The sequence below is a fragment of the Vespa velutina genome, chromosome 14, assembly GCF_912470025.1.
Source record: "Vespa velutina chromosome 14, iVesVel2.1, whole genome shotgun sequence".
Lineage (NCBI taxonomy): Eukaryota > Metazoa > Arthropoda > Insecta > Hymenoptera > Vespidae > Vespa > Vespa velutina.
Genome location: NC_062201.1, coordinates 4342338 through 4364619, shown reverse-complemented (window position 1 = coordinate 4364619; position 22282 = coordinate 4342338). Strand labels below are relative to the sequence as shown.

Below are 22282 nucleotides of genomic sequence, written 5' to 3'. Positions count from 1 at the left end.
AAAGAAACAGAAAAACCATTTCAAATGCAATAAACTGTATTAGTGGATTTTAAGAATAAAATGTTTTCGTGACGAGGAATATTTAGGAACGGGTTAGGTTTCGAGATACGGATTAAATTCGTCAAAGTTAAAATATGTCGACGTTGATTAAAAAATTCAATAAACGACTTTCTCTTTTCCTTTAATATTAGATCGATCGCGATAACGAAAGAAAATCCGTCAAAACGAGAACAAACTTCGCTAACGTACAACTTTAACGTTATATACGTGACCCTGACACGATATTCATATTGATTTTTTAGATTAAATACATGTTCCATTTCATTCTTTCGAGAAAGTATAGACATTTGAAATAGGTATATATATATATATATATATATATATATATATATATATATATATATATATCTCTAATGTTCTAAGAAAAATAAAGAAAAAAGAAAAACAAGAATAGATAAATAAATAAACAAACAAACCAATAAATAAATAAATAAATAAATAAATAAATAATTAAATAAATAAAGCTTGACCTCGGAATAAAATCTAATTCGCTGATTGGCCACAAATAATGTTTGCATAATTAATATCAACGGAATACAATCTAACCGAGCAAAGGGAGTAGAGCTTTTGAAAGTGGGTTAGAAAGATATAGTATTATTGGTGGTAAAAAGAAAAAGTTTAACGCGAAGGTCTTAATCTTCTAAATCGATCGATACGACAACCAAGGGAATCGAAGTTACCACCACTTGCTATTTCGAATCCCTATGATTTTTTTTCCTCTTTTTCTTTTCTTTTTCTTTTTCTTTTCTCTTCTTCCTTTTTTCCCTTTTCTTTTTTTTTTTTGCCTTGGGGCGTTTCCAAGGAGGCAGTCTGTACTGGTTGCCGGAGGACACTTATTGATTTACGGGAAGCAATTGCTCAGGAAGCTCCTTCGGCCATAACACCAGAGATCTCGAGTCCTTTTCTCTCCCTTCTATTTCTCATTAGATAAATAGTACCGAATGTCGGGTATCACGAACGTAAAGCTAGAGAGAGAGAGAAACAGAGAGAGAGAGAGAGAGAGAGAGAGAGAGAAAGGGGGGGAAGAAAGAAAATAAAAAGAAAACAAAAACCGATGGGAAGTACCGATAAAGTCCCTTTATCAGTGAAAAGAAATTCACGAAAAAATAATGGAGAATAACGTACGTATTGAAATATTTTTTTTGTCTCTCCATTATTCTTTTTCCTTGTTTTTCTTTTTTTCGTTCTTCCTTCTTTTTTCCTTTTTTAATTTCGTTTTTGTTTTGTTTTGTTTTGTTTTATTCTGTTTTTCTTTTTTTTTTTTTTTTTTTTTTTTTTTTTTCAATTTTTCAACGAAAACCGAGTACCGTCATAACGGAGACAAGCTGGCACCTGTGCCATCGCGTTTCGAAGCGCATCATGTTTCGACATTTCCTTCTCATTGATCAACGTTCGACAATAGGGAACGACAAGAGCCTCGTTGAGTTCTCTACTCTCCATGAAGCTTCATTTACTAGCTTGTACTTTCTCAAACAGATAAGGCGGACGTATTGTAGAATGTCCTGGACTCAATGCGTTAACCTCTATATTCTGGTCGATGTACGGAACACAAAGTGTTACAGACTGGCTTTCTAATCGGGACGTTAAAAATAAAACTAATAAAATCCAATAGAAATAATGAAAATAATAATAATAGTAGTAATAATACTAATAATAGTAATAATAATTATAATAATAATAATGATGATGATGATGATAATGATAATGGTAATAATAATAATAATATTAATAATAATAATAATAATAATAATAATATTAATAATAATAATAATAATAATAATAATACTACTACTACTACTACTACTACTACTAATAATAATAATAATAATAATAATAATAATAATAAAGAATTGTTATAGAGGACAAAAAATAATATCGCAGAGATCAAAGGATTTGACTTTAAAAGCGTGAACCCTATTGGGATATTAAATCGTGGAGGTTAGAGTTAGGAGTCCTCGATCCCGAGTCCAGAGTACTCTCGTCTTCCTTCCGTAGCCTCTTTTAACGCAAGAACGTTAGGGAGAGAACGAGAGAAAGAGAGAAGAAAGTACGACGAAGGTAGGTGTAGTCGTGAGTAGGTGGAAAGTCAATGGAGGGTAAAGAGGGTAGGTAGAAAACAAGGGCATGTTGGCTCACGGTTGAAGAGGATGGCGAGGGAAAGAGAAATAGAAAGAGAGAGAGAAGGGGGGAGGGATAAGGAGAGATAGAGAGAGAGAGAGAGAGAGAGAGAGAGAGATAGGCGGAGAGAAAGAGAGATAGAGCGAACGTGTGAAAGAGGATAGAGAGGGATAGTAGATCGCGTTAGGGTGGGTTCGAGTCTCGAGGGGTCGAGTACCCAGGAAGATAGCGTTAGAGGGACGCCGAGTAGAGGAGGTTTAAGTAGTTGTTGGAAGGAATTGCGGACGCTGGTGGTGCGTGTGTTCGTTTTGGCGGGCATTAACTAGAGTCTTAAGTGAAAGTGAGTACATCATACGTCATGTCACCATAGCCCACGGTCGTCATCGTGACAACGGCCCACCAGAACGCGTCCGGAATGGACTTGAAGAACGAATTCTCGGAGCCGGCCTCCGCGAAGTATACCGCCGATGAAAATAGCACCACACCTGCAATGCAAGGAAGAAAACACCGGTTCAGTGGGTTTAATGCCCCCGGTGGCTCTGTACCTCATGTCCCCGTAGCCCACGGTCGTCATCGTGACCACCGCCCACCAGAACGCGTCCGGTATCGATTTGAACTGGCTGTTGTGCTTGCCCACCTCCGCAAAGTACACCGCCGACGAGAAGAGCACCACACCTGAAAGGCAGACAAGAGGAAGGCATGGTTCAAGTGGTGTGTGTTTTTAGCACCATTCGATTCTACGCGTGTCTCTTGGAACAACGTCTTTGGCAGAGTCTCCTTTCCTCTCGTTATTCTTTTCCCTCCTTCTCATCGGTCTCAGGCCATATCATGGATCATCGTATTGGAATAGAGAGGTCTTCGTTCTCCTAGAGTCTTCCTCCTTCTTATCCTTTCTTCATTCATACGTATATTACATGTACGTATATAATGCCTTTAATGTATAATAATGCCTTTATGGTTAAATGCGAATTTCGATCTTTCCTTGGGATCTAGAAACGTATTAGCGTTAGGTATTACGACAAATCTTTGTCGATTAGATTCATCCAGTTTGGCGGTCGTAACAATGAGTCTCCCCTCAAGAATCTATATGATCCGTCCTCCTTTTATTTCGTTAAACACTCCAATTAATATTAAATCCCAAGGGTAATATTATTATCGACATATGATACACGTTATATATATATATATAAACGTTTTATATATATATATATATACAAAACGTCTTAGAGTATCGAGAAAGAAAGAAATAATAAAACATAGCTTGGACTCACCGATAAAAAGGAAAAAGATGAGCAGACCGAGCTCCCTCATAGAGGCCTTCAGAGTACGGCCAAGTATCTGGAGGCCTTTACTGTGCCTGGACAGCTTGAATATCCGGAACACCCTGACAAGCCTGATGACTCTTAGAATCGCCAGAGACATCGCTTGATTCGTGCTCTTGTCCTGAGGGCTAACCGGTGCCTTTGGTAGATTAAGCGTGTCCTCTTCCTCGGTCACTACCGTGGCGAGGGTGATGAAATAAGGAATGATCGCGATGATGTCGATGATGTTCATTACGTCACGGAAGAAGTTAAATTTATTTGGACAGGCGAGGAAGCGCACCGATAACTCGAACGTGAACCAGATGATACAAATAGTCTCTATTAGGAAGAACGGGTCCGTTATGTCCGGCACTTCGTCCTCCTCGATCTTCGTGCCGTTCGTCGTCGTGTTAAAGACCCTATAATGCTTAAACTCTGGCAGGGTCTCTAGGCAGAAGATTACGATCGAGAGGAGAATCACGAACACGGAGATTATGGCGACCACCCGGGCTCCCTGAGAGCTCTCCGGGTACTCGAACAGCAACCAGACCTTCTTCTGGAACTCGTGCGACGGCAGCGGCTTCTCCTCCTCTTTGATGAAGCCCTCGTCCTCCCTGTTACACCGTATCATCCGCGTATAGAAACGTGTATATCGATCTTTGCCCCTAGAGTACCGCACCTACTTTTCTTTTCTTTTTTCCTCTTTCTTTTTTTTTTTTCTTTTTCTTTTTTTTTTTTTTTTTAACCTTCCACCGGACAACAGGATCCCATGGATTATTATTATGATTGTAATAATCACAATTGCATTTCGATCTGTAAACGTGTCAGACAATTTGTTCAATTTATTTTCATGAAAAATTTCTTTGCCCAGAGACTAACGTCGTGTTGCCACACGTTATTTAATTTTCAATGCGATACTCTAGAATATATTTTATTGTTGATATAGGATCAAAAAGAGAGATCGATTTATAATCGACGTCTTACCTGAACTTATTGGTGGCAAGTTCGCCCAGTTCGTAAAATTTGATCTCCTCGGAGAAAACATCGAGGGGAACGTTGACTGGTCGGCGAAGTCGACCACCGCTTTGATAATAGTAAAGTATCGCATCGAAGGAAGGCCGATTCCGGTCGAAGAAGTATTCGTTGCGAAGCGGATCGAAATATCGAAGCCGCCTTGCCGGATCGCCAAGCAGCGTGTCCGGAAACTGGTTTAGCGTGCGCAGTTGTGTCTCAAACCGTAATCCACTCACCTGTCGAAGACAAAGACATATACGATCGCATTTCTTTCTTGTCATCCGTCGGCAAATATTAATTCCCGATGAATTTTCATTTTCACGTTTCTTCGAATAAATTATTCGTGCTTCTTTGATAATTAGCCGATGGATCGTCTGACAAGAAAGATACAATGTCATATTCATCGTGATAAAATTTATATTAACACATAGTACAAAATAACTTTCGTTCCGCACAATTTTATACAATTTATTTATGCGCTTGATGGATTTATCATTGTCGATATCGTTTAAAAAAAAAAAAAAAAAAAAAAAAAAAAAAAAAAAAAAAAAAAAAAAAAAAAACAGAAGGTTCGTCGAGTAAATTTGGAGGTCATTTTTATATACATAAAAAAAAAAAAAAAAAAAGAAAGAGAAAAAAAAGGAAAAAAAAGCAATAAAGAGTACATAAGAGATATCCTTTCGAATTGTCAGGCCCCCGGCGATTTTGAAAAACGATCGAACGGATAACTGTAATTGGCGCAATGCAGTCGTGTCATCCACGAGGACAGATAATTCCGTTCACACAATACGACCTTGGTACTATATCGCCCCTGATTCCAAGACGAACTTGGATGCCTGCCAAATACGGTCTGTAGGTCACTTCGTGTCTTGAGATAATCTTGCTTCGCAAAAAGAAACGGAGGTTCTCGGCCGTTGTCGTTACAATGGAATGATTACTTTTTGTCGCTCGTACTGTTACCCCACGTTGTGAACGCTTAAGTACCCCTTTGGGTTGGGTCTGTACGAATATAAATCGAATCTATCTACCTCATTTGAATAGCCAAGTACTTGAATATATTTTATCATTAATATCTGATAACCATCAAGTATTTGTAGGATTCGAATAATACGATAACTGTTATAAATCATTTCCTTGATAATTTTCTTTTAAAACATTTCACAGATTTATATTTCGAGATTAATATTCACCCAATAACGATCTAATTGTATTATCTTAGAGGAATAGAAAATGTAATGATTATATTTACCGTATTGTATTTTATATTTATGTAAACGATCAAAAAAACTACATTTTTATTTAACGCAAAGTAATTTTAGTTTTAATTAAAAATTCATTTCAATCGATAGCCTTACGTTTCGAAAATATATGAGGATAATATATATATATATATATATATATATATATATATATGTGTGTGTGTGTAAATAGGATATACTCACGTTGATGACGACCCTCTCACAAAAGTCATGATCGTGCGGTATGGGCTCGAAGTGCGTGACGCCTGTGTATTGGGTGTGAGGGTTCGGCCCATCCTCGTCCTGGCTGCTGAGTTTCGGCAGCGATCTAGAAAGAGAAAGACCACGGGGCATCGTTAAACTCGTTCCGTTCGAAGCAAACACAAGACTTTGAATGAATGATATTGTGATACGATACATGTAGATATATGTATATATAGGTATGCATGTGTGTGCATGTACGTACTGTAAATATATATTATATATTATATTTATATATTTATATATAATATATAGACACGTTTTTAAATCGCCCAAGATGCATCTGCGATCTACGTGATAACTATTTAGGTAGACTAAACGACTACAGCATTTAGCGATAATCCTTCGTTCTAATACTAATCAACGAATCTACGCAATTCACGGTTCGAAATTCTTTCCGATCGAACCTTCAACGGGTATGATATTTCAAAAGACGATATAGATACATATGCAGATATTTCGATTACAATTTTAAGCTGCAAGACCGATCGAGATGACAATCTTTAGGCACTTTGCCAATAATCATTTCTCGATGACTCAGAAACATTTCCCCAAGCACGGACGAACATCAAAACTTTCGATTATTTTCGATGTTTCCATAACAAATCGTCCTAATGGATATTTCGTCGTTCCATATCCTTCGCGACAAGCCTATTCCCGGATTTAATAAAAATCGGAAGAAATTCGTAAAGATAAAGATGAATTTGAAAGTTGTAGGACCTTGAAGTCCATAGAAAATCTTTGAAAAGAATCTCAAAAGAACCTTGGAAGTTAAAAGGATCTCTTTTAGCTTGAGATTCGCTAACAAAGAGTCGCTAAATCGCTTACAAGCGTGAAAAATGTTGTGAAGCCACATGCCTTCAAAAAGAATTTTTATTATTTCACGAGTATCCTTAACGACATTTACCGAATATCTTTCGACGTCGTTCGGAATGTCTAAACTGACATGTCTAAACTCTTTAAAACGTTTAAAACTTCGAGGTAACACGAACGAATCATTGATATCGTCATTGCGACGATTATTTTCGTTCGTTACGTCTCGGTAAAAGAACTTGAACGTAACGTAGAAATAACACGCATCGAAAATATATATAATTATAATCTTTAAATAACTTCAAATTGACAATAAATATTTTAAACGATTTCTTGGATTATCGAAGCTGTCTAAAGCTGTCCTTGATAAATATCTTGATTAATTAAAAATATACCATCGAAGGAATTTTTCTAAATACTTCAGATTAATACGATAAAAATATTACGAAATATTTTATTCGCGTTACGTTCGCAGACGTAATCGCACTCGGGATATCAAAGTTATGGTCAACGTTGTAACTCGCCTACGAGGCTCGTTCACGGATAATGGAAATTGGCGAGCAGAGCAAAGGGTGTCATAGTCATGTTTTCCGAGGTAAGGAAGAGTAAAAAGAGTAATGGGGGGAATAGAGGGGGATAAAAAGAAAAAGGAAAATAGATGCCTGGGAAAAAGCGTAGAGACCCTTTGCCCCGCCCACCTCTTGGACAAACGAGGGTGTTCCGGGTCGATTCGACTCTGTCGAGCCGTCTTTTCCGCCATCCACCAACCTCGTCTTTTCTACCATCTAACTCTCTACCAACCCTCCCAACTACCCTTCTTCCTCATCTTCGTCTTTTTATACCCCTTACGCTTCTTTCCTCTTTCTCCTCGAACTCTATGAATTTTTTTCCAAGTAACGTCTCGCGAATTGCTTTCTCGTGAATCCTTGAGGCTGAGGTGTTAGATGTATAAAGAGAGAGAGAGAGAGAGAGAGAGCGAGAGAGAGGGGGAAATAAGAAATGGAAGAAAAAGAAGATTAGCATGGGAAGCGCAACGATTCTAGGAAGAATATCGTCGCAAAAGGCGTCTGGTCTGAACAACAAAGGGATCTTGTGTCAGATGAATCTTTTCCAACGATAGCAGTATCCCAACGAAGCTTTCACTCTCTTCTTTCTCATTCTTTCTCTCTCTCTCTCTTTCTCTCTCTCTCTCTCTCTCTCTCTCTCTCTCTCTCTCTCTGGAAGGAATTGTCAAGGAAAGAAATGAAAAATAAAAGAGAAGATGAGTTTGTACCGTTTTCATTTCAATCGTCGGAAATAGTTGTTTCTCGGCACCGAACGTTGACACGAAATAATATTAACGTCTATCCACGAAACGATCTAAACGATTATTACAGGGGAGAAATTAGATCTAACCATAATTTCGATTATCCTAAACCAACGATGAATAAATCTAATTATGGACTGGCTCGTTAATATCTATCGATTATTTTTCAAACGTTTGATAACCCTTAATGACGTTATTCCCCCATTAATGACGTTATTCCTTATCGTTATATATATATGTACATACAATATATATGGAAATATATATGAAAATATATTTGTCGTTTACGACATTTCCAAATGGTAAGTTCGTCTTTTACAAACTTATGCAACATATCAACGAATCGTTTCTCCTCATTAATCAAGTCGCGTGATGCAACGAAAATCCGAGCTATAAGAAATGTAAATCTAAGAAAGGAATCGTTCGTTTACGGATCATTAATTTTGAGAGAAGAAGATGTCGTACGGGAAATGGTGTAGGAAATACGTGCCGGAACTTTGCGTTCCAATCGATTTTACGATCACACGAGGTCGTTCCTTCGACGATGCTTTTATAATGAATCACTTTGCTCTATAGTATTTTTTTTTTATATTGTAATGTAGTTAATGTAGTTTTCATGAATAATAAAAATACTTATTAATAAAAGAGGAAGGAACTAATTCGTCTTAAAATATTCTACGTTCTAATTTCTATGTGAAATGAAAATGAGAAATCATGATAAATATCTTGCAAGGGGAGAGCGAGAGAGCGAGAGAGAGAGAGAGAGAGAGAGAGAGAGAGAGAGAGAGGGAAAGAGGATGAAAAGAAAGAATTGTTTACCATGAATATCGACGATCGACGCTTTATTCCTAGAGCATTGATGACAGTCGATGCACTTCGCGAGACCGGAGCGTAGCTCGGAATAACTTGACGTCTCACAGAAATAGATATCCTGGAGTGCTTCGGCAGACAGGGAACACATGTTTCGAACGTTCTTTCATTGTACAATGTTGTTTCAACAGAATAGCGAAATTTTTACTGAGAATGATATTCTTTCCACGAGAATCCCCATATCCCAATGTTAACATATTCATTCGAACGTTGAACTTAATCGAAAATGTTCAAATAAATATTTACATATCCAAATGGAATTTTTGTTATTTTCTTAAATATCAATATAACCGGACGTGATCGACGACTGAATAAACGATAATCTTACGTACAGATTTTGAATTAATAATAATAATAATACTAATAATAATAATAATAGTAATGAATTAATCAAACTGATGGGAGATGAATTTTGTTGGCAATAAAGTAAAAAATGGAAAAAGTAGAAATTAATTTTCTATCGACAAGTTGGAGAAGCTAGTAAAGTAGTTTTTTTTGTTTTTTTTTTGTTTTCAGATATCATCGTAAAATTGTCGTTCGTTGGCGCACGAAATCCTTAATGCTTTATTATTCGTAAAGGTCGATAAAGTAAAAAAGGGACCAAGAAATGGTAAGACCGGTCGGTCCGTTTACGATCGCACCGACCAGAATATATTTCGCGTATCGTATCCCGTACACCAACTAAAACAGTAGGCTACGTAGATGCACATATGTTTATGATCGTGTTGGCCCACTCTGCGGTTAGTGTGCTACGACTAAAAGGTTAGAGGACAGGCAGCCCGGGTCTGGCATAGAAAGCTGTGCCAACTGATATTTTACGTTTGCTCGCACTGCGCTACCGCGAAACCCACTGCGGATCTTTCAACGTGCACGAATCGACGATGTATCTTGACTATCTATCATGCCCATTTCTATTTATTTCTTTTAAAGCAAACACATCTGAATCTCTAAATATAATTAATCCAATCCAATATATATTGCATTGAAATAAATTTCAATAGAAAATTTTCATTAATTCTTTTCAATCCTTCCGATTGAACATTATTCGTAAATTACGTCAATCTACTTGGTCACTTAAATTTATTATCATTGATAACAACAAATTTGTGAAATATAACGTATCCATTATTTTAGATGAAATTAGATATTCCCCTTTCGTTAATACTAGAGAAATTTAATAAAACAAATTGAAACTATTGTTGAAACTAACATTCTAATCGACAATTAAAGTCAATTTTTAATTCATTGTTTTAGAATTTCAAGGGACTATGTTTATAGATTGATAAATTTGAAAAAGGAATGTATTGTAGACTTTTTGTCTCGCGTGAATCGAGTACGTCCAAGAGCAATGCGAATAACGATCGCTTTCGGTTCAATCAGTAGTGTACACAGAAGTGCAAACCACAGAAATCGATTCTGAAATCTCTTTCTCCTCTCTTCCTCTTTCTCTCTCTCTCTCTCTCTCTCTCTCTCTCTCTCTCTCTTTCCCTTTTTCACATTCCCTTGTATTCACCCTCTCTCTCTCTCTCTCTCTTTGTGAATACGGTCATATAAATGGAATTGGTTCTCGGTAGAGAGCAATCGCTAAACTCGATTCACGTTACCAATTAACGACTGACACCTTCTATCGTTTCTCTCATGTTGGAAGAGGTAGTATAGTCGGTTAATAGCAATCGAATCGTTGCAGGTATGCCATGCTACACGCTATTTCATATTTAAGAATTCATTCGGTATAATTAAGGATCGGAGAATAACGAACATTCAATTTACTGTTGAGAACGTTTCCAAGGATCGTTTGTCTCTTTTTAATAATCAAGTTTCGTTGAGAAGTATAAAGTACGACTCTCCTGAAAAATCGAATCCACGTGATACGTGTCTTAGCATAATTCGTCGTTGTGACCTGACCTACATCAGGGAAAGAGACACGAACGATGCAAAGGATCTCACCTTATACTCCTTGAGCTATTTTTGTTTAATGTCTCTGTATGTATATGCAAAGTATATACATACATATATATATATGTACATATGTATATAATGTATATAAATATTTTTTTTTTTTTTTTGAGAAAATAAAACAAGACATTAGAGATTGATTTCAATCGATTCGTCAAAATCCTACGTTGTTTCTATGTAAATTTTTAATTAAATCGAACGATTCGTTGCGAGGTGAAATTTTTTTTTTATAAATTTTTAAAATAATTTAATCCCGTAATCTGGAATGTGTGTTCACGTTATATACTTTAAAGGTAAATTTGATGTGACATTATGGTCGTATCAGCCTGACAAAAGGTTCTTCCACGACGCTTATTACGAAACTTATATACCTACCTACTTTGTGTAGAAAAGTTATTCTTTCATCGACCAGAAGACCCTCTCTGATTTAAACTTCTACGGCTAATGAGCCTATCGATATTTTCTCACTCGATACTCGGTGTTCTTTTTCAACGATCGATGTTAACGTGACGTTGTAAATTTATGAAGGATCTTCTGACCAATCCTAAGAATTGAACAATAACATCATATAAATCTAATATTTCAATTACAAATTAAGATATCAATTAAAGGATATCGTCAATTAATACGATTATTAGAAATATTCTTATCGAAACTTTTCGAATTAACTCGCTGTAAAACAAAAAGAAAGAAAAAAAGAAAAAAAGAAAAAAAGAAAAAGAAAGAATCGTCAAATCTATCCTTGACGTTATAAAATTGATTTTATTATTTTTCTTTTGAAGAAAACTATTTAAGTTACAAAATGTCAATGTTCTCAAACGAATACCATTGACACTATCGTTCCTATTGATATCGATCTAATACATTGTATCTTTTGAGCACTTGGAAAGCACATTAACAAAAACGTTCCGTTCCGATCGACAAGATTTACTCACGATCCTTTTATTCAAACTCTATAGAAATTGTCCACTCGATTGTCCATTGTAAAGGATAGACGAAGCCAGACAGATAGATAGACAGACAGACAGAAGGAAAGAAAGAGAGAGAGAGAGAGAGAGAGAGAGAGAGAGAGAGAGAGAGAGAAAGAGAGAAAGAGACGAAGCAATCGATCTCAATGAAAATACAATCCTATCAATAGACAAAGTTTCATTGTAGAAAAATCGTGTATGTGCGTTCGTCATTGTGTTCGTCATTGAAAACGAAATGTGACCTAGTTTGAAGGTGGTTAGATTTAAGAAGCACGAATGAGCTGAATCTGCATGCGTCCTTAAGTAGCTACACCTTGCACATATCAGCCAGAAGGTAGTATCGGTATATATACTTGCATAGAAAATGTGTCTGTGTTTAAGTGCGTGCGTCGCGTGTGTATAGACATGTACTTATATGTACTTACGTATCTATGTATTACATAGCCAGTATATTTTCGAGAGCATCGTATGTATCACTGAAGATGAAGTACCATATCGTTCTCTCTCTCTCTCTCTCTCTCTCTCTCTTCTCTTCATTATTAATTCAGAATTCTAAAGAAGAGTTTAACAGCCTGGCCACAGCTACCTCCCTTTTTTACTACTTTGACCTATCCCTATTACCTTCTTACATTCTACTTTACATATTTTCGGCTACAATAGATACTCTTATTATCTTTGAAGTATGCGAAAAATAGGTAGAAGAAAAAGGCTAATAAATCTGTCGGCTTGACACTTAAAGTGTCAGCAATTTCTCAATTACTCGTTTGAACGATCATCACGAATAGACTTTAAGTATCTTAGAAAGAATTGAATTTCTCGTAGGAGAAACGATTCGCTCGGTTTGTTTGTCTTGACATTTAAACGGACAAAGGTATTTTCCCGCGTTATCCTATTTATAGTATATTACATATCATTCATTTTTTTTCTTTTTTCTTTTTTTTTCTTTTTTTTTTCTATTCTCATTTCATCGTCACGCGTAGATCGATACTTTAATATGTAATAAAATTCTTCGAACACGATTCATCGAGATAAGCAGGTGTGCCGATTATTTAAATATGTTGGCCAGTTATAACCATCGACGAGGATACAAAGAGGTTTACTCTCTTTCTCTCTCTCTCTCTCTCTCTCTCTCTATCTATCTATCTATCTATCTATCTTTATTTTTATCTTTCTATCTATCTCTATTTCTCGTTTGGATGTTATGCGAATGCCCTCGCTTCGGTGCATTCACGCACGTGAGCGCGAGAATCAAAACACCCACGCTAAGTTAACGCTCCTTCGATATCTCGCTTTCGCATACACCGTCCAATATACGTAATAAGTACTTACTTATTTATATCTATCAACCAAATAATAAAAATACACTGGAAATTAATTTGTCAGACTTTTATGGATATATTATATATAATAAAGATAAAAATGAAATAATAATAATAATATCAGATTATGATATAGTAAAATATGTATGCAATTATACTTTATATATAGTTAAAACGAAAAAAAGAAGAAAGAAAGAAAGAAAGAATGAAAGAATGAAAAGACTAATTCTGATGTTAGATAAAAAGAAATTAAAAAAGATATTAATGTTAAACGCTTGAAAACGAGATAGGAAAGTATATATGGAGATTAAAATGACAGATAGAAGACAAAAAAAATGTTCAAATATTGTATATGACGCATAGTAGGTCGATATATATATATATATATATTTCTTTCTATCTCTCTCTCTCTCTCTCTCTCTCTCTCTCTCTCTCTCTCTTTCTTTCCTTCGTTCTTTCTCATATATCACGTTCTGACCAATCAATTTTTCGTCGAATCCATTTATAGCGAAAAAGTGTTATTAAGGTTTTAAAGACAGCTTGATGAGCTTCGGCGAACGATAAAGGTGGTATTAATAAAGGGACACTAAAGTTCGAGCATTTGGCGGCCATAAAACTAATAGTAAGTATGAAAACGTGATTACGCGATATTCGTAAATTTTCTATGATATTCAACGGAATATCGAAGAGGGTAGCTGGCTCATCGTCTACGTCGTTAATACGATCTTGATGATATCATTCGTTTACCATGCTATCGAGAACAGTCATATTTCGTGGCCTCTCGATTTTGCAATACTTTATTCAAACATCGATATCATTCGATGAAATCGATAGACGTTGTAATAAATTTCAATCTTATGATCGATTCGCGGGAGATCACTTAACTTTGATCACCGAGAAATCCGAGGATATAAAGTATAATCTTTAACGATTATACATATATATATATATATATATATATATATCTGTATATATAATCGCTGTTGGATTATTTATTTGCTAGCTTAGTTCGCTCTTTATACACACACATATATATATATATGTATATATATGTATATATCAAAAGTTGAAAAGTTTTCGTACGAATTTGCCGTAGTAATTCTAATTAATGAAATATTAACAAACTTCGATGAATTTTCTTAACGTGTTATAATATTTTCAACGACTAAGAATTCTTCGATAATATATATAACATTATGTAAAACGATATGGATTTATTCGAGAAAACTAGCATTACTTACTTTCGTAAGAATGCGAATATTTGAATGAGAATTATAGTATAACAGAAAGGAATACCTTTTTGTAATGGAGAAGAAGAAGAAGGAGAAGAAAAAACAGAAGAGCAGGCGTTTATGTAAAGGCTGAATCAACTCGAACGATCGTAACACGCATTCCACATAAAAGCTGGAAGCACATTACGTTATGCTAACCATCGTTCTCGTAGAGACATTATCAGACGTTTTGCCCGGGCTCAATGACCGCTGTGCATTCCAACGAGAATATACATACATATCATACATCATTTCTAGTATATATATATATATATATATATATATATATATATATATATATATGTGTATATATTATATACAAATACACACACACATATTGTGTATATATATATGCATATATACTAAACGAATACATTAACTCGTGTTCTGAATATAACCCAACGGGTCAAGAACAAAGATATTTTTAAACTATTCACGCGATGGAGTTACATCATGATTCTCTTTAGCTTTCATTCCATCTCTTTTCTTGAGATATTCCGAACGATTCCGTTGATTATCCGTGAGTATATGTAAAATCTTATGGCACCTGGATTGTAAACTTGATATTTCTTGAGAAATTTCAAAATTGAAACTTTCAACGGAATGATTTATCGTAGATTTCTCGGTATTCCAAAATAGAAAATATATCTCTATGTCTAAATATTCATTAATAACAACGATGATATCAATATCTTTTTCGATCTCCTCCTCCACCTTCAACCCATCCCGATCTCTCACCTTTATGTCTAATTTCTAAAGAAAAATCTGTTGAATTTTTCTTCGAAGATCCTTCGAACTCGAAATATTATCATTTTTAAAATTATATATATATATATATTTTTTTTTTCTTCTTGCAGAAAGTTCACGAAGAAGAAAAACGTGCGAAGAATGGCGTGTGATGACAACGCAGAAGCTCATTCGTACTCAATCGTACGCGAATAAGAATAGAAACGACTGATGCTCAAGGAGAAAACATTGCCGCGTGTGACACTAAATTTGTCCGAATATTTTTTCGATACTTTCCGGTATATCTAAATGGAGAGAAACATTTCTTTCGAAGAATGAAAATTATGATAAATGATATTTGATTTCTTAAATACTTAGGCATTTGTAACTTAGTTTTCATCGGCACCCATCATAATTCATGATCCATGAAATCGAACTCTTTCTTAAATACTTACGAGTGTATATATATATATATATATATATATATGCGTGTGTGTATGTATATGTGTATGTAAGTGTATATATATATATATATATATAAATATATGTAAAACCTATTCGCGAAAAGCACCGATCTATATTCTGAGCGTGCGCCACGTTCTTTATAGCCAAGTCCCAAAGCATTTATTTATCCTATTTCGTATTATAAGTGAACAGAAAGAGAAGGAAAATGAAAGAAGGGGAGAGAGAAAAAGAAAAAAAAAAAAGAAGAAAAAAGAAGAAAAGAAAAAAAAGGAGAAGAAAAGAAAGGAAAGAAATTCGTGTTAATGTTCATGTTCGCAAAGCTTTCAGCATTCTATTCATACTATCCAACTAATAATATAATTCTAATAACTAATTATTTAATTAATTGGAAATCTTGGTAAAAAAACGTCTTACGATAAATAATACCTCGTGTTTGCCATTCTCTTAATGACTAATTCGAAGATACAAAAGTGTAACTATAGTTCCAGTAGTGTTATCGTTGCCAAATCGTAAAGAAGAAAAGAGTTTTCTCTCTTTCTCTCTCTCAAACGATCCGCATGCAACTGTACATCGGGAGAACCGTCTTCGTTATTCAGACAAAAGTGACAACACCTTCTTACGCGCCTGAAAAATACATACATCGACGAAAGGACAATTTTGTAGTTGCGATTAACACGGTGAAAGGACTATAACAAAGCAACGATCTCTCTCTCTCTCTCTCTCTCTCTCTCTCTCTCTCTCACTCTCTCTCTCTCTCTCATTTGTCAATTTTATTTTAATATTCATATCTTTTTTCCTTTCTCATCTCCGAATTCGCGTCTTACACAAAAATTTATTATACGTACGTAACAAATCAGGATTATACGATCATTCTCGAGGACGAGAGATCGACGAACGCGCGATTTTATTGTGGCAACAAGGATTACACGAAAACGCGTGCATCGTTTCTAATCTAACGATTATACGATTTGTATTTTACGTATACAGCTGGGCCCACGCGTTCCTTCTATAAACACTCGTAGCTTTACAAGGAGACGCGCGATTGGAGCAGTCGTTTTTCGTAAATATCATGAAAGAAAGGGGGAACGGAAAGAAAGTAAAAAAAAAAAAAAAAAAAAAAAAAAATATAAGAAAGAAGAAAAGAGTCCATCGACGTTTTTCTTTCCTAAAAATATCGCGACGATAAAATATGTGTGCGTATGTGTGTACATAATAGACGAGAGGGGTGATTCATTATTAATGTTTTATAATGAAACAAAACAAAAAAAATTCGTGCAATATACACATCTAATATCCGATAAAACACAGTCTACAGTCATGCAAAATTCTCACAATTTTCGCAGAGGTGTAAATTCAATTGAAATTTTTCTTCTTTTCTTTTCTTTTTTTTTCTCTTTTTTTTTTATTTTTTTTTTTTTTTATTCTAACAATTAAATTGTTCTGAGAAAAAGAACATTATATTTATAAAAGCATTCTAAAGCAATATTCTTTTAGGAACTTTTAATAATCTTCAAAATCATAAACTTAGCGACACCTTTGAAATAATTTAAACAATTCTGTAACTTACTCTCTCTTTCTCTCTCTCTCTCTCTCTCTCTCTTTCTCTCTCTCTCTCTCAACTCTTTATTACCACACTCGAATCTTTAAGTGCACCCTCAAAAATTACTGTAATTCAGCTGTTTCGTTAAATTAAAATAAAATTCGTAAAAACATTAATCTACTATTACTTTCTTATAGAATGAAACAACACTTATCGTACTATGTAATCTCTTCTATTACATGCACACATAACTCTTCTACAAAACTCGATATTTACAATGATAGAACTCTACTGTGCTAGAAATTTAAGAAACATTTCTATACACACATTGATACGAGCAGCTTATTAAAAAAAAAAAATATATATATATATATATATATTTAAACATACACACACATATATATATATATATATATATATATATGTGTATATATATTCACCAGAAATTTTCCGATAAGAGACTTCAAGAAGAAGAGGAAGAAGAAAAAAAAAGAAAAGAAAGGACAAAAGAAAGTACAGCCAGTATACACGAACGATCTCGATTGAAAAAAGAAAATAAAAAAGAAAATGCAAATACAGAAGCAGATAATAAAGAAGTAGAAAAATGTAGGGCCGTCGGTGTACACACGCGGTTGTACAATAGATAGCGTACGGGGGTGGGCGTCACGTTGCCGGACGAACGGAAAGTCGGTTCTCTCGAGGAAGGTGCGCGTGCGCGACAGCGCCAGCGCCGGCACGTCGGAGAGGAATGATAAGAAGAAAAGAAGACAGATAAATAAATAGGAGTCAAATCGTGATATCGCATATAAGACCCAGAGAAAAAGGGAAAAAAGGAAACGTGAAAAAGTTGCTTTTCAAAAGGGAGGAAAATAAAAAAAAAAAAAAAAAGAAAAAGACAGACAGAGATGAGAGAAATTGTATAGAAAAAAAAAAAAGGGAAAGAAGAAGAAGATAAGAAAGGGTGGCAAAGGAAAATTTGATTTTCAAATGGAATAGAGAAAGAAAAAAAGAGGATAGGAGGAAAAAGACAAAAAAATAAAAGAAAAGGAGATAAGAGAGAGAGCGTACCTCGTGTCGCCGTGTTCCTCCGCACCATTCCGGTGGGGGCGTAGGTCCTGCCTCGGTTTGAGGACAGGGGTCAGCCCCCATTTCTCGATGAACTCGATGCGGGAAATCTTGGCGCTTCGCGGCGGTTACGAGAGGGGGCGGATCCCCCTCTCGAGCCCCATGCCCACCGGAGAGCGGTGCACCCCCGCACAACACGCACCCTGCAATGCTTCTCTCTCTCTCTCTCTCGCTCGCTCACTCGCTCGCTCGCTCACTTTCTCTCTCTCTCTTTCTCTACCTTTCTCACGCACTTGTTCTCTTTCTTTCTTTCTCTTTCTCCCTTTCTCCCTCTCTCCCTCGCTTTTTCTGATCGTAACTATTTTCTTTCTTTTATTCTTGATCGTGCATCTCTAAACGAAGAGATAACACTGGCTGATAAAACACAACCACGATCAGTCACGAATAACACCGATGCCGGTAGATACACCAAACAACACCATCACGGTCAGCGGCATACGCGCACAGCCACCGATCAAAATGGCTGCTCCACTCTCTTCTTTCTTCTTTATCTTTCTATCTCTTACACTCTTTCCCTCAATATCTCTAACACTTTGTCCGTCTGTCTTTATATCGCTCTATTCTTGGCACCCTCTGACTCGGATTATATCTTCCTTCCTCGTTCCTCTTTTCTCGACTTTGAACTTTCGCTTTTCCTTCTTGTCTCTTCTCTCTTCTCCCTCTTTCTTTTTTTTTTTTTTTTCTTTACTTTTCTTTCTTTTTTCTTTTCTCTTACTCGCTCTAACACTCAAAGTCTTTTTCTCTCATCTATCCGTTCACTCTCTTTCTCTGTACGGTCCCTCTCGCAAGGAAAAGTTCCGCAGCGTGTCACTGGAAACATAGGCGCGTGAACCGAACCGAACGACGAGGACGCGCTTGGAAAGGAGAGGCGTGTACGTACGCGCGCGCACAAAGAGAAAAGGAAAGAGAGAAAGAGAGAGAGAGAGAGAGAGAGAGAGAGAGAGAAAGAGAGAGAGTGAGAGTGAGAGAGACACAACGTGTATGTGTGTGCGTGTGTGTACACATGAATATGCATATGAGAAAGAGAAAAAAGATAGATAGATAGACTGATAGATAGACTGATAGATAGACTGATTGATTAATTGATAGATAGACAGATCGTGATTGAAAGTAAGACGGATACACACACGCACGCACGCACGCAAGCACGCACGCACGTACGTACGCACTATAATCACGCGCGGAAAAGGAAAAGAGAAACGATAGGAAGGAGATAAGACGATTGTCGAGGATAACACAATTGATCAAGAGGACACACACTACCAACAGCAGCAGCAGCAGCAGCAGCAGTAGCGACGGCAGCAACACGGCGACATCGACCGTCGAGCGTCGTCGCGGAACGCGCCGTCTCTCTCGCTCATCCTTCCTTCACAGCCGAGCGCGGCCAACGCGTTCCTCGAGGACGACGAGAGAGTCCTTCGAGGAGAGTACTCGACGAGTCGACCGCAATGAATACCATCGTGTATCCATCGAGAGGAAGGCACGATGATACGATATGATACGTGTTAAAGGAGGAGGTTGAGAAAGAAAAGAAGGAGAAAAGAATATGAGGAAGCGTACTGGAGTTAAGTAAGGTAGAGGAAGATAAGGATAAAGGAGAAGAATAAGGAGGAATAGGAGGAGGAATAGGAATAGGAGGAGGAGGAGGAGGAGGAGGAGGAGGAGGAGGAGGACACGACACGCCTTTCGAGGAGCGAACGCGCGCGTCACCGTGACCGAGCGATCGGGACCGGTTGATAGTAGCGCCTCCACCGGGAGTCGCCTATCATCTAAACGTCCTGTACACTATCACCACCACTACTACTACCTCACCCTTCCCACCCTTCCCCCTAGCGGAGCTCTCCTCGATCACCGCCCTTCTCTCCTTGTTATATATCATATACACTCCCACACAGCTGAGCACGAGGTTACCAGAGAGAAAGAGAGAACGAGAATGAGAAAAAGAAAGGGAGAAAGAAAGAGGAAAAGAGGGAAAAGAAGTAAGGGGAGGGGAGAGAAAGAGAGAGAGAGAGAGAAAGAGAAAGAGAGAAGTAAAGAAAGAGAAAAAGAGAGAGAAAGAAAGAGATAGAGAGAGAGAGAGAGAGAGAGAGAGAGAGAGAGAGAGAGAAAGAGTGAGAGACAGAGAGAGAGAAAGAAAGAGAGAGAGAGAGAGAGAGAGAGAGACGAGCTTCGGCAGTCTCGCAACGAGCGTGTACTTTCCTCGAGCTCCACCGTCGCGCTACGCGAACGAGAACACGTCTGAGGAAGAGCCGCTGCTGGAGCTCTTTACGGAAGCTCTTTCCTGACCGAGGTGGAGTCGGTGGTGGAAAGCGGCGTGCCAGTGGTGGTGGTAGCGATGCTGCTGCTGCTGCTGCTGCTGCTGCTGATGATGATGCCAGTGGTGGTGCCGTTGGTGGTGGTAGTAGTGGTACTGGTACTGCTACTGCTACTCCTTCTGCTGCTGCTGCTGCTGCTGCTGCTGGTGATGGTGCTCGTAGAGGTGGAGGTGGTGCTGCTGCCACTGGTGGTACTACTGCTGCCGACCGTGACGCTTCGATTGTAGTGGTGGGGATAGAAAAAGAGACTATACCACATGCTAGACGGAGAGGAAATATTCCTAACTAGAAAGGCGTCGGCGACGCCGGCGTCGCACGCTCAACCTCCGTCGGTCCGAACGATAACACGTAGCCAACTTTCCTCCTTCTCTTCGACCCTCCGCTTACCTGCCAAGCTCCTTTCCTTGCTTGGCAAACCTGAAAAGCTGCGCGCGTTTCCCACCTGCTACATCCACTATGTCTTTTCCCCCTCGACGATGTTACTACCCCATCTCCTCTCTCTCTCTCTCTCTCTCTCTATCGTTCTCTTTTTACCCTCCCTTCGAACCCTCCTTTAGTCTTACGCACAACCTTCTCCCATATCTAGAGAGCCTTGCTACGCTACTCGTACCATCTATACGCCTTGATATTCTCTTATCCATAAAGGCCTGCGTTTTAGTGTCTCCTAGGAAGAATATCTTAACAAAGATCTCTTTCTTTCCCTGATGGGAGATGTTGAATAAAATGGTCCAAAGTTTTCTTTGAGAATTTTTCTTTTTATTCCTTTTAAAAAGACCTTCGAATATATAAGATAGCAATCCAATCAAAATTCATTCTTAAATATAATATTACTTATTAGATAAGCTTTTCTTTTTCATCGTTACTTCAAAAATGATATAGTCTTTGTGTGTACTTAATTCTCCTCTCCTTCTCTCGTAATATATTCATATTAAATTCCGTAATATTAGTTATCTTAGAAACAACGTAACACTTGGGATTACTGATAATACGTGAATTTTAATCAATGCGATATTATAAAATATAGAAATATTTAAATAAAAAAATAATGTAGATGGAATCGAAGAAGTGAGTAAGAAAATGCAAGAGTTTCTTCTGACTATCGGTACGAGGAGATCAATGATCGTTACGTAATTCTCTCGTCCTTCGTCTCCCTCCTCTGCGGATAAGAGAGTCACGGTTCGTCAGGATCGAGCATGAAAGAGTTTAGCATAGTGCAAAAAAAGGAGGCGGAATACGGTTGGAAGGAGTTCAGGGACGTCGTTCGCTTTAAATCGGCCATGGGATACACGTTTGCGTCGAACGATAAAGAAGAAAAGACAACAATGATCTTTTCCAACGAACTCGATGTCTTTTCCTTTTTTTCTTCTTCCTTCTTTTTTTTTTTTTTCTTTCTTTCTTTGTCTTACACGATAAAACGCGATCCACTTCTAATACATTCTTGAAAAATGGATTCTTTGAGAAATTTTTTTTTTAAGCATGCCTTAGGTACAAACGCAAACATTGGAACTATCTATCTACGTAGGAAACCACTTTACTAAAAGGAACACCAGAAAATAACGAAAAATTGGAACGTCGTGATTTCCTAAAGTGAACGCTCAGTAGTGAACAAAAACTCT

At 37.0% G+C, this 22282-nt stretch overlaps 1 protein-coding gene across 16 annotated transcripts in view; it reads right to left on the bottom strand.

Moving 5' to 3' along the window:
* Nucleotides 1–22282, bottom strand: part of LOC124954026 (potassium voltage-gated channel protein Shaker) — a 130948-nt gene that overhangs the window by 6042 nt on the left and 102624 nt on the right. For 8 of the 16 annotated variants that reach the window (XM_047506238.1, XM_047506236.1, XM_047506237.1 and 5 more), the window contains 4 exons: nucleotides 5936–6059; nucleotides 4464–4729; nucleotides 3450–4093; nucleotides 2534–2663 (listed from right to left, as the gene is read on the bottom strand). In XM_047506238.1, the coding sequence (XP_047362194.1) occupies nucleotides 2534–2663; nucleotides 3450–4093; nucleotides 4464–4729; nucleotides 5936–6059 (1164 nt within the window). The other 8 variants (XM_047506241.1, XM_047506240.1, XM_047506246.1 and 5 more) reach the window with 8 other exon arrangements.